Source organism: Xyrauchen texanus, chromosome 22 (genome assembly GCF_025860055.1).
Source record: "Xyrauchen texanus isolate HMW12.3.18 chromosome 22, RBS_HiC_50CHRs, whole genome shotgun sequence".
NCBI classification, from domain to species: Eukaryota; Metazoa; Chordata; class Actinopteri; order Cypriniformes; family Catostomidae; genus Xyrauchen; species Xyrauchen texanus.
In genome coordinates this window covers 8,288,570-8,308,478 of record NC_068297.1, presented here as the reverse complement: position 1 = coordinate 8,308,478, position 19,909 = coordinate 8,288,570, and the positions used below count along the sequence as shown (strand labels likewise).

The 19,909-nt window shown below is 37.0% G+C and overlaps 2 protein-coding genes across 8 annotated transcripts in view; one reads left to right on the top strand and one right to left on the bottom strand.

The window, feature by feature from the left end:
* Positions 1-170: 170 nt before the first annotated feature.
* On the bottom strand, positions 171-11,465 carry si:ch211-266g18.6 (synaptotagmin-like protein 1). Of its 4 annotated transcripts, none has more exons than XM_052153056.1 (16): positions 11,009-11,465; positions 10,087-10,232; positions 9,728-9,809; positions 9,479-9,524; positions 9,348-9,387; positions 7,976-8,421; positions 6,736-7,444; positions 6,368-6,447; positions 6,151-6,252; positions 4,329-4,501; positions 4,039-4,141; positions 3,778-3,939; positions 2,986-3,064; positions 2,567-2,666; positions 851-1,056; positions 171-737 (listed from the first exon to the last, which is right to left on the bottom strand). In XM_052153056.1, the coding sequence occupies exons 1-16, from the start codon at positions 11,134-11,136 to the stop codon at positions 598-600; spliced, it is 2,742 nt and encodes a 913-aa protein (XP_052009016.1). In that variant the 5' UTR covers positions 11,137-11,465; the 3' UTR covers positions 171-597. The 4 variants fall into 4 exon arrangements, with proteins under 4 accessions (XP_052009016.1, XP_052009018.1, XP_052009015.1 ...); XM_052153058.1 differs by having other exon boundaries at positions 8,066-8,421; XM_052153055.1 differs by having other exon boundaries at positions 6,736-8,268; positions 8,356-8,421.
* A 3,155-nt stretch (positions 11,466-14,620) lies between these two features.
* fam184aa (family with sequence similarity 184 member Aa) overlaps positions 14,621-19,909 on the top strand; it is a 33,923-nt gene continuing 28,634 nt past the window's right edge. For 3 of the 4 annotated variants that reach the window (XR_007972911.1, XM_052154049.1, XM_052154050.1), the window contains exons 1-4: positions 14,621-15,095; positions 16,823-17,677; positions 19,075-19,210; positions 19,556-19,737. Coding sequence is in view for 2 of the 4 variants with exons in the window: in XM_052154049.1 (XP_052010009.1) it covers positions 14,898-15,095; positions 16,823-17,677; positions 19,075-19,210; positions 19,556-19,737 (1,371 nt within the window). In the remaining 2 variants the exon portion in view is untranslated. The remainder of the gene's footprint in view (positions 15,096-16,822; positions 17,678-19,074; positions 19,211-19,555; positions 19,738-19,909) is intronic. The other variant, XR_007972912.1, reaches the window with a different exon arrangement.

Below are 19,909 nucleotides of genomic sequence, written 5' to 3'. Positions count from 1 at the left end.
ACCAGCAAACCACCTTAGGTTGGTTTAAGATTTTTTAGTTTCATGGTTTTAAAATATAATTTCAGCATTTAAGAAGTGTAAAATAAGTAGAGAATAAAAGGCTATAATACACTTTAGAAGAATGTTAATTATTTTTCTATTTTATTGATTTATTTAAAATTCTTTCTGGGTAACTTTTCTGTGCATCCCGTCTATTTTTAAACAATTCAATCAATCATGAAAGAAGATACATTTTCAAAATTTATTTTTCTTTTACATTTTTGAATCTGGTAAGGAATCAATTACATCTGTACTTACATATTAGTATATCAAGACCAAAACATAATTAAGCATTCAGACATTGATTGACAACTTCATTCTAAAACACTCTGTATAAAGCATTATCATATATGCCCAGCCAAAATTCCCAACATATATTATTTATTTACTGTAATTATGTTTATATGTAGCAGCCAACATTCTTTTTTTTGTTAGAGAAAGACTAAAATGAAGAAATTGATTTCGCAATCGTTAAGGCTTGGTTTTGTTTAGGCAACCAACAACTGTTTTTCTCTTCAAACACCAAACATTTAAGAGCACAAACGAACTTCAGGAGGCTTATTTCCTCGATGTCATGGAGGCCCTCAGAGGAAGCTCTGCCTCAACCCAGCTGTTTGGATTGGACAACATTCTTTTCCAAATTTCAACTTCCTCATTTAGCGAATCCATCCAATCAACTTTCTTGCCATAGCTCTGCCCTGCAAATAAATAGAGACAATATTTGATGAAATGGCTGCCAAGAACTAATCTGGCCTCCTTTTTTTTATTTCTAGATTTGATATTTGTATAATGATGGAAAAGGTTTAGTTACCTGTTCCAAGGCTGAGGCGCAGACCTCCAAGAAACTGATTGGAGAGAGTATTATGATCCCACACGGTTAGTTCGCAACAGGCCTCACTGACTTCGCCTGCTTTGAATCCATCATAAACCATGGCATGGTTATATACTGGGTCCTGGGTCTTCTTTATCACACGAGTCTTCTGGCGGCTTTTCTTCCTGGTATCTGGTAGTATGTAGCTTATGAACAAAAAAAAAGAAATAGATGAATTTCATGAAAATACGTTTCACTTTCAGGCCCATAAAAATGTTTTGCATTGTGACAATATTTTCATGACAACTAAGCACCCTTGAATTATCATTATAATGCAATGTATACTGTATATATATATATATATATATATATATATATATATATATATATATATATATATATATACACACATACACACACACAGTCCTGTGCAAAAGTTTTAGGCACTTGTGAAAAACTTTCAAAGTGAGGATTTCTTAAAAAAAAAAAAAAAAAAGACACAGTTTTCATTAACCAATTAATGTCACACAAAGTCCAGTAAACATAAAAAAGCTATATCAATATTTGGTGTGAACACTTTTGCCTTCAAAACAGCACCAATTCTCCTACTTACACCTGGACACCGTTTTTCTTTGTAGATGGCAGATAGGACGTTCTGAGCTTCTTGAAGAATTCGCCACAGTTCTTTTATTTATTTAGGCTGTCTCAGTTACTTCTGTCTCTTCATGTAATTCCAGACAGACTCGATGTTCAGTGGTTGGCTCTGTGAGGGCCATGCCATCTCTTGCAGAGTGCGCTGTACTTCTATTCTAATCTTTTCTATATGTAAAAGTAATTTTTGGTAGTCTAACATTTATATTTCCTATTGACACACTCAAGCTTAAGATATAAATAACCATCTTAAGACAAATGGTTTTGTGAAACATCATGCCACGGTCCAAATGTCTGAGATCAAATTTCTTTACCCATCCTGATGGTTTATGTGAACATTAACTGAGGCTCCTGACACATATATGCATGATTCTATGCAGTGCACTGCTGCCGCATGATTGGCTGATTAGATAATTGCATGAATGATTGTTGGCTCCAGACAGGCTGGTTTGAGTATTTCTGTAACTGCTGATCTCCTGGGATTTTCATGCACAACAGTTTCTAGAATTTACTCCGAATGGTGCCAAAAACAAAAAGCATCCAGTGAGCGTCAGTTCTGTGTACGGATGCAAAAATTATTTTACCAAACATTTACTGGTCCTAAAAATAGGGCTAAAGGCTAAATATTAATTTGGGGTGAAATGTGACCTGGATAAAAAAAAATATATATATATTGTGGATATGTAAACAACATGTATTGTCAACAAACAAATGCTACTGCATCTGTTCAAAAGCTATAGACCTGCAATACAAAAGTGTAAACAATCCACTGTATTAAAGCTTTTGGTTTAAACGTGAGTTTGAGGACTGAAAACGTTAGGAAGAAGTTAATTCAGTATTTACTTTTGGCCCCTCAAACAAATATAATATGATGAAATGAGTCATCTAGGTTATTCCATTCTTCTCGTGTCATATTGACAGATGGCAGACAAAAGAAAAAACACATTTAAAAAACTATTCTTCAAACATGACAAAGACAAAGCGTGAGAGAGTGTGAGATAGAATAATGGCTTCGGCTGCTTTGAAAGATCAGGTCTGAAACAGAGAGGACTGGCACACCCTTACCACTTAACAAAAGAATCAACTCCCTGAGGCTTCAGGCGACGTAATTCTTTTGCCTCCCGCAGCCAGACATGAATCTCCCCAGTACTGTTCTTCGACCCACCTGAAATTAAACAACATGCTCTAAAGCAAACAAAGCTTATTTGCCATGAGCAATATTCAGAAAGGGATAGTTCATCTAAAAATGAAAATTCTGCCATCATTTACTCACCCTCATGTTGTTACAAACCTGTATTACCTTCTTCAATAGAACAGAAAAGGAAATTTTAGGCCGAATGACAAGTTTCATGGAAGACAGAAGGTTATACTGGTTGGGAAAACATGAGGGTGAGTCATTTTAATTTTTGAATGAACTGTCCTTTTTTTAAATTGAGATGCACGTTATGAAATAAACAAAGATAACATGAATAGTTGAATTGTACCGGTGGACTCTGGAGGGACATATTTCAGCGAAATTGAAAATGATCCATGAGTCTCTTGCAATTCTTGATTTTCTGCAGTCTGTGATCGAAAGTGAAAAAGGTTCAATTATGATATATCCATTATATAATCTCTTAAACTGAGGCATCACTTAATATGAGAACATATAGGCCCCGTTCCAAAACCTTGTTAGCTGCCAGCAGTCTACTTCCTGCATAGGAACTTAAATGGAGCCTAATAAGTGACCGATTTTTTATTTATTTTTAATCAACCTTTATGTGTTGAATACAGTATCAATATTTCTATAATGAACATTTCTCATATCACTGTACACCATCTTTCATCGCAGTGCATTCTGGGCATTATGCCTTATCCACAAAGTATGCTATTCAGCCAAAGGCTGAACAAAACAAGGTATCTTATAATGTTTGGAACATCTCCCTGTTAATTGTATGCCTATGATGCCTTAAAATGCTGTCTTGCTAGTTGGCTCACTAGGTTTTGGACCAGAGCTTTAGATTTGACATAGATAGATGTGTAGCTTTTGGGTCAATTATCTTTTATTAGTCAATTGAGAATAAAAAATTTTGTTGAAGAAGAATTTAATTTAATATCCATCAAATTCATTGGACTTAAATAAACTCTAGAAGATTTATTGTCTACTAGTTAATTTTTGTCATCCTTTAATTAGAAGATGGTCTAAGGCTCTAGATTCCAGAGCAAAATTACATTTTTATATCAATTGTGTGGATTTTATTCACCTTTCCTAATCAAATACAGAACATTCTGTGTACCTTGGGCTGTAGGCTGTACCAGGAAAGGGCCTCATGCCCCCAGTCCCAGGACTTAAGACTGATTTCCAACTGTCCCAGGAAGACATTTCTGCCTCTGGAGTCATTGTGCCACACAGACAGATTCAGAGTCTTTTCCGGCAGATCTTCACGCTTCACTTTGTACTAATGAGAGATTTAAGATAAAATTATTTCCTGCAAGATTATTCAATGAATAGAGAGAGATACATTTCTTTGGTCTTTTAGTGTCACGGAGAAACATACTCTCAAAGATTCAACATAAACTGGGTTCACAGTGCGTTTCTTGATGGACGTTTTCTTTTTGCTGTGGCGAGACTTGTCTGGATAGAGGTAAGTCTTCACATAACTGTCAAAGAAGGTTGAAACTGATATTAATCATGTTGAAATTAATAAAAAAAAAGAGACAGTAAGCCATTGACGTGAATGATGTTTGGTCACAATGCTGTGCAATTTCAGAAAATAATTTAGGCCTATATAAATACTTCATTGTAATTACTATAGATTCACTTAATCGTCTTAGGTTCAGAACTCACGGATCAGTGCGTTGTTTACGGGTATTGGCAATAGCCAGATCTTGACACTGTTCAATCATTATGATGAGCTCCCCAACAGGGCTGTACATCATTGCAAATTCCACAGAACCCTGCACCTCAACATCTCCAAAGTCTCCTGCATCACTGTACACACTCAGCAAACTGCCGGTGCGCTTGAAGAAAGAAAAAAGGAACAGGGATAAATCTCATGAAGACAATTTTTTACAACTTAAATTTTGGACAGTTCATCATGCAAAATGATTGTACTATATGGCTTCAGAAGACTTGGAATATTATGCATGAGTCGCATAGACTACTTTTATGACATTTTTGGGTGCTGAGTCACTATTGCAGGCTGTTATTGTATGGAAATCAGCAATTCTGACATTCTTTAAAGTATAATATTTTGTGTTCTGCAGAAGTAAATCACATGGGCTTGAAACAACATAAGTAGAGGTAAATAATGACAGAATTATCATTTTTGGTTGAAGTGTTTCTTTCATTTTTATTTTTGGACTTTTTATGCTTTTTAATTGGACAGGCCAGTGAAAGATGACAGTAAAGAGTGGGAGAGAGAAGGAAATATGGGATCAATATGGGTCGCAAAGCAACCAGCATTGTGGATGACCCCACACACCCTTCACACAAACTCTTCACCCTCCTGCCGTCTGGCAAGAGGTACCGAAGCATTCGGGCCCTCACAAAAACCATTTGACTTGACTTGACTTGAATCAGCAAATTATATGCATCCAGGAGCACAGCCCTAATACGTGACATTTTTTAGATGTTAAAATACTTGCTCCTAGGAATCCCAGTTTAATATGCAGATATGACTATGTAAGCCATTCGTGGATTCATTTCCCTGAAGTGTAAAGCATTTGAACACTGTGGCTCAGTGCCCTTTCAAAACATGTTCGATAGGTCAACTTTTGGCTGAACTAATGCTGTGAGTTTGGAGCGGCACTACCAATAATAAGTTCTTTAGTGGGTATTTACTAGTTTGTCTAAAAAATGGAAAAGGGGGAAGGCAGATCAACTATTTGGGAAACCTTTTGAGGAAACATTTTTTTGAAAAAAATAGGTGCTTCCACCATTGGGTCAAAAAGTAACTGTTGCAAAATGATGCTGTTCTGTACTTGTCCAGACTGCTTAGGCTGGTGCCACACATTGTTTTTCCAAAGATTTTCAGGCGTGAGCTTCATAACATAATCATCGGCCAGGTGGATGGAGACGAAGCGCGCATAGGGTCTGTCAGCAGGAGGTCGATAAATACACAATCACACACTTTCACAAGGTAAAGTTACCCCATGAATAATTTCCTAAATCACTCCTTTACAATTGTTTATGCTCAAGCGGCAATCCTGTTGTTATTTTGGCGAGCTCCATCTTACAGGGAATCAGAGAGAGAGAGAGTTGCGGTGAGTTGGTATGTCTGTCACTCCTCCACGTCTTTATCATTGAGTGTGTCATACCTCCAACTGAAGAGAGCAAGATCTCGGCAAAACAGTCTGCATGTGTGACACCCTTGGCCAAAATAGAGTTGTTTTGAGTCTGCTAGTGTGATGCCACCTTTAAGTTCTTTTCCACCAATGGGCCGAATGGTTCTGAGCACTTTGAGTAATTGTTCCAGCATTTCCATTTGAGCATGGTTCGGTACAGTACGATTACAAATAGTTACCATCCCAGGATTCTCAACATGGTTAGCTAATCACACCTTACTGAATCATGTTCAAGTGGAAATGCTATTTGAATGGTTTGGCCAGATGGTGGAAACCAACTACCTTTAAGAATAGAAGTAGAAAGTTAAAAAAATCCAGCTCACATCAGTAAGTGACAATGCACTAGCAGAATAGCCTTTTCTGTTGGAGAGATCTGACCCATAGCTGGACAGTGAAGTATCATCATCGGAATCAACGCCTTCATCCTGGACATTGAAAACATTAGAAACAAACAACTCCAAAGTAAATAATAATTAAATGATATTTCAAGTGCTACAATGGTATGAGTTATATTATATTGTGGGATGAATGGCAGCTCACCTCCCAAGCATCTGCAGTGTAGGAGGGAGTTATGGAACCCTCAACTGAAGAATCCACAACAGACGTTGTATGTTGATTTCCTACCGGATGTAAATTCAAAATCATTCAACTAAACCCCACCAATCAATTCTACAGTAAGAAAGCTTACAGGCCAAGTCTGAGCTTTAGTCAACATAGGACAAACACATTATACTGGGTGTGTCTATGCAAGTAGAGCATTACTTCTCAAATATCCTTAGGCACCTTAAGGTACAGATTATATGAGAAATCAGACACTCTACAATGTGGTAAAACTGCTTAAAAAAGTATTACAAAATAAGCTGTATGGAACTAGGAGTACTCTTGTACTAGATAGCATAACCATTTACCTTTCATTTCTTTTGAGTTTGGAGATTCAGATGGCATAATGACTATTGTTGGAACCATATCATCTCCAGCCGCTGGCTTTGGATCCAGTGTTGTGATCCTCTTTAAGACAGGTGGCCTTGACTTTTGAGCTCTTGCAAGAACACTTAGTAGAATATCTGACTCGTTCCTCTGGTCTGTTTCAGCATTTTCCTCCTCATCTTTAATTTCTAAAGAACCTTGCCCCAGTTCTAGTATAGTGACCAGGCCAGCAACCTCATCTTCAACATCACTTGTTGGTTGATAACTTAACCCTGTAGCTGGCTGAATTTGTTCAACATCTGCTTTATCATGATGTTTAGAGTCAACATGCAATACAACATCGCCACTGTGCAATATATTCCCCTCTTTTGTGATAGAAGGATGGTCTTTGCTTAGTTCTGCTAAAACTTGGCTTTTAGTGTGAGTGTCTTTTGGTGAGTTCAGATCATTTGATGGCTTGATGTAAATTTTTTCTTTATCATCATGGGCATCAAGATCCCTTTGCACAGTTTTACCACTGACACATGTTTCTGGCATCCTGTGTGGTGATGTCATTATGAAATCTTTAACCCTACTTGCATCAGCTTTTCTTTTATTCTGTAACAAAAGATCATCTTGGGTTTTGGATGATTTCTTCTTTCCAATCTCAAATGATTGGTCATCTTTGAAATCATTTGAATTATCTTTTCCCTGCAGAGTGTCAAAGGGAAATGTGTGAGATTCAATGTCATTCTCCCATGTTAATGACCCCATTTGCTTATTGAATTGCTCCTCACCAGCTTTGAGCTTAACTTGACTTGTATCAGTCTCTGCAAGTATGGCATTGCTTACATTTTTTTCATTGCATCCCTTCATGTCTAAACTTGTCTCGTCATTTAGAAAACCTCTGAAGACCACACTTCCCTTATCGTGGTCACTAGTAGAGTTTGAGGGACTCAGTTTTATAGTTTCAAGCTCTCTAAACATAACATTAATTGAACTTTGCCGATTTTTGGCTGTACAGTCTTGGAAATCATTGGCTGACTTGCTAACTTCTTCTACACCTTCATAATCTGAGTCTTTAGAAAGTTCTGCTCCATCATTGAACTCAACTAAGGAAGCCTGTGATAGATTCTGCAACTCAGTTGATGACATTTCTAAGGAACCATCTTGGTTCAAGTGTGCAGGCTCAGCTAGAGGACTTTTCTTAGATACAATTTGATATTCTGTTTGATCCATTACCTTTAAAGATGGAGACTCCTTTTTTATCTCAAAATGACCTGATAAGTCCTGCTTCTCCAAAGTCTCTGTGATCTCAACATGTGCATTTACCTCACTCAGATTTGGTCCAACACTACTGCTTTCAGTCTGTGCCGGTTTTATTGTGTTAGGTTCTAGGGAGATCTTCACCCAGTTCTCTTCAAATGACTGGTCTTTTCGCAATGCAGGAGGGAGTGAAACCTTTCTCCTTCGCTCTGAATTTGTTGCTTGTTTTGTGGCACCTCTTTCAATTTTAGTCTCAAGTTGCACTTGATCTGTACTTGGAGAAACAAATGTTGTTTTGTCACCAGATAACTCTTTGGAACTGTTTCTAGTGTCAGTGCCATTGAGGGAAGGCTTGCCATAATTTGCTGATCTTTGTTTTTCTGAGGAGCCTTTACCAGCCACACTTGGAGCAGATAATTTCTCTGTAAACACATTGGAGACAATTTGAAAAGTATGACCAAACTACTGAAAAGTATTACCAAAACTTCACCAAAGAAAATTCATACAAATCAAAATATGTTCCCTAACGACACTTAATATTGCGCTTGCTGATGCATATGGGGACAATAACGCAGTTCAGATTGTCTGATCAGCTCTTTGTGTGCTATGGAGGACACACGAAAGGAATGTCCATCTCCAAGTTAAGAATTTCTCACTGGATCGTTGATGTGATTGTAATTTACAAGTTACAAGCACTTTCATTATATATAAACTCCCTTCACGACTAGGTTCTTGAAGGGGTAAATTCATACTATATGACTATAGTGCATATATTAATTCTGAGTGCTCTCCTCCTTGCCCAACATGAGGGTCACTCACTTGCAGCATAATCATCCTGTCGGTCGCTGTCCCGTGGGACTGCGGCATCATGTTTCCTCTTATGTTTCTGCATGATGGAATTCTGTTCCCCATATGCGTTCGCAAATGCAATTTCAAGTGTACTGAGTCGCAAGGGAACGTTTCGGTTATGTACATATCCTCGGTTCTCTGAGACAAAGGGAACAAGACATTGTGAATTCTGGCCACATTACAAGACTCTACAAATTCTTTTGAGGTATGAGGATGCGCTCCTTGTCCTTCAGTCAGAATATTCTTAGGAATGGTGTTTGCTTGCCTGCTTTTATAGCGGACAGCTTCGTGCCTAAAAGGGCATGATCAAACATTTATAGCCAATATTAGAATATTTCCGTTATACGTTAGCAAACGCAATGTCTCATTCCATTTGTCATTCTTGAGGTTAGGTACATAACTGAGACGTTAATTCAGCTCAACGTAATCCTCCCAACCCACAATCAATTGTAATTATCTCCAGAAATGTGATTCCGACAACCAAGTGATTAAAACTCACCATCATTTGTAAAGTCCTCATCAGTATATTGATGATAAGTCTGTAAGAAATAATAAATTAAATTGGTTGTACTGCAGAGGAAATAGGAAATAAATCACCAAATAGTCATAGACAAATAAAGTGTGACGAACCTCTTTCTCAAGGGCTGGGTGAATTAATCTAGGGTCAGCTGAGGGACTACCGAAAAAATAAAACATATAGCCTAATATTAATGCGTGCACATTCAGGCATAACAAATTAATATAAAGCATGCATTGTCTATCCTTGTTTAGTGTGTTACTAAGAGAAATATGTATATATATATATATATATATATTGAAAACCCTACTATTTGTGCAATGTATATTTGGATGGCAGTGGCTATAAAAAAAGGCCTTTACTTTGCAGGTGTGTTGCGTTTCTCCTTTTCACGTTCTTTGTTCTCCTCTAGAATATCTTTCAGGAAAGGGTTGGGTTTATGGGCTAGGTTTACATAAAGAGAGCAAATATAATTACACACAAGTGCACACAAGTTCCTCAAAAATATTAGATTGATTACAACTAATACGCAGAGGCAATGTAGTCCATATTGGCTTAACAGTAACTAGAGTTTTATAGTTAACCAAGGGCAATGTCAGAGCACAGTATGTCGACTCTACAGGGAAACCTTAGAGTGAGTCAAGTTTGAAATGATTTTAGAGGTGTGGTGTGTGTACTGAAATATAATATTTTTCTTTACAGCATGTGTCTTGCAACACACCTGCTGATTTCTTCCATCTCATGGAGGATCTCACCACTGCTGTGACATCCGTCTCCTTCCCATATCGCTTGACCCTGAGCTCTTCAAACCACTCGCCTGTAAAAGTCTTTAGCTGCTTATTGTCAGAGACTGACTGCCTCAGTTTCCTGGTGTGATATAACAAGCACAGGCAGGGTTCTGTTTCTGATACTACAGACAGAATGTATGGTTAATGCTTTGCTTAACTTTGCCAAGGAGCACAGCAATCAACATATAGAAATATCTACATTTGTCCCTTTACTTGTATTTCTGTGTTTTTCCTATTATTCTCAAACCCCTGGACAGTGTTATTCCATGTTAAATATCCTATTGCAATATTTAAGAAACAATTAGTTTTGCACATATTTTGATTCAGTTAAGGTTTGTAAGCATACTATACCAGTTAAATGTTTATGACACCACTACTTATTCTTTTATAATACTATTTTCCACACTTTGGACTACAAGTCACTATAAAATAAAACAAATAGAAGTATGAATTATGTAACTACCCAAAAAGATGACAAATCATAAACTATATTACATTTTAAGCTTCTTCAGAGCAGCCAGCCAAGATTACAGCTCTGCATGCTCAAGGCAATGTTTCAACCAATTTCATGATGTGCCATCTGGGATGCTTTTTTAACCATTATGGTTACATTTTAAGTAGATCTTTTCAAGTATTTAAAATATTTGTTTCAATAATTACATTCAAGTGCAATTTATATTTGTCAACCAAACAACTTTTAAGCATTTAAGACCAGATTTAAGACCATGAGAAAAAATTCAGTCAAGTGTGTCCACTTTGTTTACTTGTAGAGTGTAAGCATACTTAAGCATGCATACTTATAATACAGTTCCTCATGAAATGTCTTGCCGTGTAAATGAAACACCGATATTTTACCTGACCCGTCCATTCTCGAGTCGTTTTAAATCCTCATCTCTCAGAAGCACTTGACGGATGGCTGCCTCTTCCTCGGCAGACAGAAAGCTCAAGTCAATGAATTCGGATGCACTTTTAGATTGTTTCATCCTCTCCAATAAAAACAACCGGACTTCTCTATCCCCAAGGTAAATCACTCCGTTTTCTTCTGTTTAAAATGTGTCTATCCAATTACAGTCCTTGTGAATCTGAGTGCATGCACAAGCAATTGACGTTGAACTGGTTGCGCTTGATTGAGTAAAAGAGTTGTAGGTAGGTAGCACTTTCAGCGCTTGTTCAACCACCGCAAGGCTCACAGTCATGCACATTCACGCGCTTACAAAAAAACACGAAGTGACGTCATCTGTCAACACTGAGAATGGGAAAAGATTATGGGGTTGTTTGCTTACCACCCAGTGTCCTTCAGCAGTAACCTATTTTCTTTGACTGGAACAAAGAGAGATTATGATATTAATAATATATTTAATATTATCAGTTAATTTGCCTATTTTATTTGTATTGTTAATAAATAATCATCATAATAATTTATAATGATTGTGTTGAGAGACACACCTAATTTATGCTTTTCCACAGTAAAATTATGTGTGAAATAAACGACTAAATGAGAGGAAGTAGAAGAAACCAGTAGATGTCATGAAGCAAGTTGACGAGATTGTATCATTTTTCAACTGATAACCGGTTTCCTGTTGCTTGGTGAGTCTGTATGAATTTGCACTGCGGCAGATGAAATAGGTGGCATATTAATGTTAGATTTGTTATTTTGGGAGGCTTTTTGTAAATACCTTAATTTCGGAGGCCAAGTTTGTTTTACACAGTAGTCTAGTTGTGGGCTATATTCGCAATTGATGTGTTGCTTAAAGGAATATGCTGGTTCAATACAAGTTAAGCTCAATCGACAGTGTTTGTGGCATAATATTGATTACCACAAATTTTATTTTGACTCATTCCTCCTTTTCTTTAAAAAAAGCAAAAATCTGTGTTAAAATGAGGCACTTACAATGGAAGTGAATGGGAGCCAATTTTTGAACATTCAAATACTCACTGTTTCAAAAGTATAGCCACAAGACATAAAGGATATGCGTGTAAACATGATTTTAGTGTGATAAAATCACTTACTAACCTTTTCTGTGTAAAGTTACAGCCAATTTTACAACTGTGTTACCTATTTGTTACCTTTGTTTGATGAACAAACCCTAAAATGACTGTAAAAATGTTGATTTAAGCAACTTTACAGCTCAAAAAAACAATTTAACAGAAGAATTAATGTAACAGCTTTCATAAAATTATAAGCTATTTTTGTGTTTAAACCCTCAAAAATTGGCCACATTCACTTTCATTGTTCCAATTTACTTCCATTGTAAGTGCCTCACTGTAACCTTGATTTTAGCTTTTTTTAAGAAAAGGAGGGACGAATCTAAATGATTTGTTGTGGTAATCTACATTATGTCACAAATGTTGTCTCCTGAGTTTAACTTGTATTGAACCCGGAACATTCCTTTAAAGCACAATGTTGACCTACACCGCACCCTTTAGGTAAATCTTTTGCAATATCTTGCAATCATTTATTTGACAGAGGAGGACGTCATCAGCTGAAAAATCATACTTTTTCCTGGTTGAAATTGGCTGAGTGTGGTAAACTTCTGTAAAACACATCACCCAAAAACCAGTAGGTGGCATTAACTTCCAAATAACAACAGCAAATAAATAAATGAGTGTCTAAGAGTGAGCCATTGAATCATTGATTTAACTGATTCTTTATGTAATTGAGTCGATGTAAGTGAACGTGAACATTCACTCAAAAGAATAGTTCACAACACAGATTCATTGACGATATTATCACCCTCAAATCCTCACCTCAACCTGAAATATATTCAGAATGTGTGCTGCTACTAGTGTTGGGCAGATTACTTCTGAATTTTAATCGGGTACTGAAAATGGCATGATAGAAATTTAGATCTATAATGTAATCTCACAGATTACATTTTGTGGGTAATCTGATCCAATTACTTTTGGATTACTTCCAACCTTACTCTTTTATTTTATGTCACTTGCTTTACTTATTGAAGTTTCTAGCAAGCAATTCATTTTTATAGATAGATGGATGGATGGATGGATAGATGGATGGATGGATGGACGGACAGACAGTCAGACAGACAGACAGATAGGTCGGCTGCCAATCGCAGGGTTGGTGGTTCGATTCCCGGCCCACACTACTCCACATGCCGAAGTGTCCTTGGGCAAGACACTGAACCCCAAGTTGCTCCCAATGGCAGGCTAGCGCCTTGCATGGCAGCTGTGCCGTCATTGGTGTGTGAGTGTGAGTGTGAATGGGTGAATGGGGCACAGCACTTTGGTAAGGTTAAAAAAAGCACTATATAAGTGCAGACCATTTTGTATTGACTTATCAATGATTATCTCTTCTGCCACAAGAATGTAATGCATTTTAATTATCTGAATATATATATATATATATATATATATATATATATATATATATATATATAATATTTAAAGATAACTATGTATAATTATTTCATCATATATTTAATTATTGTTATATGGGGCTTTCTCAGCATATATTTGTATATGCGATTAAATGCGATTAATCGCGATTAATTAATCGGGACATAATGTAATTCATTTGATTACATTTTTTTATTGATTGACAGCCCTGGTAGATAGATAGATAGATAGATAGATAGATAGATAGATAGATAGATAGATAGATAGATAGATAGATAGATAGATAGATAGATAGATAGATTGATTGATTGATTGATTGATTGATTGATTGATTGATTGATTGATTGAATGGGGTAAGTTGTCACAATGGACCCTGCCATTAAACAGTTTATAAGATGTTTTAGCTAAATTTAAGCAGCAAAACAATTATGAAACAGAAAATAATTTATGGAACAGCAAAAAAAAAAAAAAAAAAATTAAGGTAACATACAAAATATCAAATAATTGTTTTGGTCGACAAATGTTGCTATTATACATTTATAACATTTCAAATACATTCGGTTTCAATAACTTGGAAGTAAAACAATCCTCCATGTCAAAATAGCTAACTTCCATGATATTGCGATGTCTGGAGTATTCGATATCGGCATGCAATCCAACATAGTGATTGTAAATATATAAACCAGACCAGTCCACATTAATGGTTTGAATGACTATATATTTTGTGTTGATTTCCATTTGGTGCGCAGTTTTTAGGCCCTGAGATCAACTGTTCATTCAGTCCTGACGCGATACAGCCCTTTAAAAGCGAAGATTCTATTTAGAATGTTAATCATGTTCATCACTGAACCTCTATTTTTTTTTATCGTGCATATCAAAATTAGCACTTAACTCCCAATACTGTTGACATGAGCAATTGTATTATATGCCTCTTTGTATTGTGTCTAGTGCAATTTCAAATAATGCTGTTCTTTGTTTTGGAGATAATTCATAGGCTTCTTTTTATTAATGTAAATATATTTGAAGCAGAAATCTCTGCTCTGACGTCATAATTTACAACTCTCTCTCTCTTCGGCTCTCTCTGCATCTGTCAGTGTGATGATGCTCCAATGTTACATTGTAGTGTTTCCCGCTATTGATAATTTGACTAAAATAGACGAATAGCAAGCCTTTGCACGTTTGCCTTGTTTCGAGAAGGATGTGAAAAATCTGTGAACACTCCTTTCATCTCTAAATGCGTCGACATGTGTATAATGTCGACATGTGTATATAGAGGATTGGCATGATGGGCTTATATGAATTCAAATGGATGACAGGCGTATTGATGGAACATTCTTAACCTACCTGCGAGTAATATTTATATATTTTTTCGTGACAGCACGTGAAAATGGCGACCGGGACGGGTTGGCAGCAACCGTACAATGCTGCTTCGGGCAACAATCCCCTTGCTCCCGCTGCCTCTGGATCAACAGCGACCAGTCCATCCTCCACATCCAGTAATTTACTGTACGATTCTTCCCTGACCATGGAATACAGTCAAGTTCTGCACCTGAAGATGAGTAAAAAAATTGCACAACTCACTAAGGTTGGTACCGTATGTGCACACAGGATGTTGGTGATTATTTCAGGGATTTTTTTTATTTTCAGATTGCCATAATGTAGGCTATCTCAACTTTAATGTTAGCAAACTGTAACCAGGAATGTGCATAGTCTTTCATCCTTATCCCCAGAAAGAGGATACCCAACATATTGCATATTGCATATATTGCAAAATTATAGTCCCAGACTCGATTTGCAAACTGCGTTTAATCTATGATTAGTTTAAAAAACAATAAACATCTCTTACATAATGAGTCTCATAATGCAGATGATCAGTCTATGTTACAGCAACACAGCCTTGTATTAATTGTGCATATGCCAATTTGCCAAATTAGTTGTTACCTCTGATATAATTTGATTATGCAACTTCTTCCAAACATGAGCCTTTCTTTCTTCCTTTGCATCCAGATTTAAGGGTAGCCTTTTGTTATTTGTTTTTATGTAGTTTTTCATATTTTTGTTATTTGTATGTTTAATTGTCTCAGTCCTTTACATCCACATTTAAGGGTTTCCTTTTGTTCTTTTTTAATTATATATATATATATATATATATATATATATATATATATATATATATATAGTTGTTGTTGTTATTTGTTTGTTTAATTCTTATTTAATACAATTTCTTCTGCATAGTATGCTTCAGAAAACTAAACTGGTAAAAAAAAAAAAAAATGTTTAGACAATTCAGTAAATATATATATTTTATTTGTATATTTAAATCACATTTTGTTTATTTATTTATTTATTTATTTTGTATAGAATGTTAAGAAGAGAGATGTATTACTGTATGAGAAATTAAGACAATTCAGGAAATGTATTTGGAATTTATCATTTCTATATTTAATTAACCTTTTTAATTAATTTCTTCATGGAGTCTGCTAAGAAGAGAGCTTAACTATGAGAACCGAATACAATTCTAGAAATGAATAGGGAGTTTGTTTATAAACACACCAGACTAGGTAGAACCACTCTGCAGAACTAGGATGTCTTTCAATATGTTAATAACGTGGGGTGAGACTGAAAGGAATCAATTAAAGATGAAAAAGAAAAACAGCAGCAAGTGAAGGCTGCTTGCTTTGATGTGGAACTCTTAAGCACAGGGTAAGAGAGTCATGATTGCTTGGCTGAGAACAACATTTGAACCTGGATGACTTAACAAGTACATTTTTAAAACAGAAGCTAATCTTTTAAATGACCAGTTTGTTCCGAATTTTGCCTTCCAGTACGATGTGTTCAAAAATGTCTTCTACATTCATAACAACTGATAGTATTCTGAAATGAATTTATGAAAAATGACATCAGACCAAGACTTTTCTGCATGAAACCAAGACTTCCCATGTTTTCCCAGTGTTGTATATGCACTCAGATAATGAATGGCACATTTTGTTGTACTTGTTGCTCTTGCACTGCAAGAAATATTTTGACTTGTTTTCCTGTAAAATCTAAATCCATATCTAAACACACTTAAAACATAGAACTATTTACCTAAATGCTTAAACTGCATAAGATATTGAGGCTTGTCAGAGAATGCATATTGAATCAAGTGTATTCTGTCTTGTGGTCTTGCATCAGTGTGCCTTTTCTTCCCTCATTCTATTTGGGGTTTCTTTGGGTTTTTATATTTGTCTTTTTTTGTTAAATTATTTTAAAGGCACTGTAGAAAAACTGTATTCACTTTATTCTTATTATTATTTACCATTTTTCTCATAGGTCATTTATGCTCTCAACACAAAAAACGACGAACACGAAGACGCCATCCAGTCTCTGAAAGAGGCCCATGATGAGGAGTTGCAGCACATCTTGACAGAGACATGGGAGAAGATCCTCCACTACAAAAGCAAGATCGGCAACAAGGCCGACCTGAAACGGCGCCTGCAGTCCTTGGAGGAATCCGTGGAGCTGCACGAACACATGAAACGTCAAGCGCTGGCCGAGTTCGATATGTACCGCCAGCGCATGGAAGACACGCAGTTGTGCACGGAGGCCCAGCACACTCAACGTGTGGTCTCCATGTCCCGAGAAGTGGAGGATATGCGGCATGAGTTTGAAGAGAAGCTACGCTCCTTTAGCCAGGTTCAGGCCCAGTTTGAGCAGGAGAAACGACGGGCGCTGGATGAGCTGAAATCAGCCCATCGCCTGGAAGTGCTGGAGCTGCTGGAGAGCCAGCAGAACCAGAGTGCGTCTTCCAGCCTGGAGCAGGAGAAGCTAGCTGATCTCCATCGTACAGAGCTGGAATCGCTCATGGAGCGGGTTGAGGAGTTGACACAGGACAAGGTCAGGATGGTTGAGGAATATGAGGCGAAGTTGAGCAAAGCTCAAGGTTTCTATGAGCGTGAGTTGGAAGCCATGAGGCGTACGCAACAGCTCACCACAGAGAACTTGCTGGCCTGGAGGAGGACAGAGGTGGACCTAAGGAAGGAGTTTCAGCTGCAGGAAGCGGCGCTTCAGAGGACATTGTGTAAACTCCGTGCTGATTTACACAGAGCTCAGGAGGAGGCACGAGAGAGCAGGGACAAAACCAACAGACTGCAGGCATCTCTCAATAATGCAGAGGTCAGCATCAAGGTGAGGATTTTGGCATTTTTAGTAAACTAAATGAAAAAATGGGCAATGGAGGTTCATTTAAAATGTGTTAGTTAAAATGTGTGGAAGGAATACAACTAAATAACATTTAAGGAATAGTTCACCCCAAAAAAAAGGAATTCTGTCATCATTTACTCACTGTGGCAGGGCGGAGGGCGGGGCCGGGTCGTGATTCTACACACCCAGTCCCTCATCAGGCTAATTAAGCCTCCGAGAGGGATAAAGGCTATGGCAGATGGTGGTGCGAGGAGAGAGAGATCGTTTACGGACATGTCTGTCATGTGTGTGTTTGTCTTTAGTTTCTCATTAAAATATTATTTATATTGTAAAGCCGGTTCTCACCTCCTCCTTTCCTTTGATCCCTTTACACTCACCTCCATGTTGTTGTAAACCCATATGCTGTTGTTTTTCCATGGAACATGAAAGATAATATTTTAATGAATTTAATTTAATGAAGATTTTTAATGAGATTATAGCAGGGACAGAAATGATTTTTTCCATTAAGTGGCAATATTTGTCCACTCGTTTTTATTTTCAGGGGCATGTTATACTTTTAAATGTAATTGCCTGTAATACCTGAAAATAAGCAATCAGTTAACATCAATTATCAATATGAATGACTAGATTGAGAATTTATTACCTCTTGCTCTTACCTATAAATTCAAACAACATCAACTTGTACTTAATACAATAACATGTTTGTGTATTGTCTAAATAGAGTAATTCAATATGGGCACCATATTGAACGTCACTTTTCAGTGGCATTTTTGCTGTTAGCACCGTTCTGACCCTGGTTCATAGTGACCACGGGCTGTCAAGCTCCAAAAAGTACAAAAAAGCACAACAAAAGAATCTTTTTTTTTTAATATATAAAACTTGTGTGCTTAAGTCTTACTTATTTTTAAATATACAAAAAGCCACGAGTAAGACTAACCGTGCGTTCAGACCAGAGGAGGCAAGAGCGTCAAAATTCGCTCTGGCTGTCCTGCCAACAATGCTATAGAAGATTCGTGGATGCTCTGACGTCGTTGAAATAGGCGGCAACGTTCATTCGGAATGCTTGGTTTTGTGAACTATATTTAAAGGGGCGCAAAACATCCAGACATGTCGATGATGCTGGTTAAATGTCTAACATCAGTTGGTTCTTGAGTGTCTCGTAATCAAACATCATGAGGTCAAATCTACACATTATGCAAGATCATCGAGAAGATTCTTTACAAAAAATGTGTGTGTGTGCCATGGAAAAAAACATCGTAAAACATTTTAACAACATGAGGGGTGAGTAAATAATAACAGAATTGTCATTTTTGGGAGAACTATTCCTTTAAGGAGTTGAGATGGTTTACAGACATAATTTGAAGGTTTTCCCCCCTTGACAGGAGTTACATAAGCAGCTGGAAGAGGCCATTCAGGATGGAGAGATCTGGGTGATGCAGCTTAAGGATACAGAGTATGAGCTGGAGGGAAGCAGAGATCGAGTTCAGCATCAGGCAAATGAAATCCTTCACAAAGCCAGTGAGAATAATGTGATGGCTAAATTATTATTTTTTTCCCCTTATATTTTCTGCTATGTAACAGTGGATCACTCAGGCTGCAATGTGGGAGTTTCAGCTCAGTTTCTGTTTAATAATTGATATTTTAATAAAACTTTTACAAAATGTTTTAGATAGAGCTAAGCTTGTTGTCCTGAATTGATTTTTCTTATTGGCTTTATTGACCTGATTTTCCACATGGAATGAATTCTGCTTCGTTTTGATGATTGACATAACGGTGCCTGCCAGTAACATAGGATTTAATTTTGGGAGAAGTGTTAATCTAACAGTCCTTCTTGGACAAAAATGACCTGCTAATCTTCTACAGGTCAGATAGGCTCTCTTCAAGCGACCCAAATGAGCCATGAGGCCACCATCAGGGACTTGGGCTCTGAGCAGAACCGACTAAAGGAGAAGATCCTACAGTTAGAGGAAGAAAGAGAGAGACTTCAGAAACAGATTCAAACACTGGAAGAACAGCAGCACCAGAAAATCCTCAACCTGGAGAAGGTATGTCACTCTTCATGGTTTAATCTGTCTCTTTAAATGTCCTTAAAGGTGAAGTGTGAAGTAATTTATGCACCACTAGTGTCACCAAACATGGCCCATGTTGCTTTGTTGGGCTGGTCAGGATGCTCAAACAACAAGCAATGTTTTGAATGCATTTTAACATCCCAAAAAA

Excerpts from the sequence above, each read along its gene's own strand:
- si:ch211-266g18.6 (XM_052153054.1), bottom strand. The coding sequence starts at position 11,136 with ATGAAACAATCTAAAAGTGCATCCGAATTCATTGACTTGAGCTTTCTG. Across the intron at positions 8,422-9,347 it reads TGAGGACTTTACAAATGATG|AGAAATTATCTGCTCCAAGT; the intron begins GTGAGTTTTAAT and ends ATGTGTTTACAG. Across the intron at positions 6,448-6,735 it reads AAACTCAAAAGAAATGAAAG|GAAATCAACATACAACGTCT; the intron begins GTAAATGGTTAT and ends TACATCCGGTAG.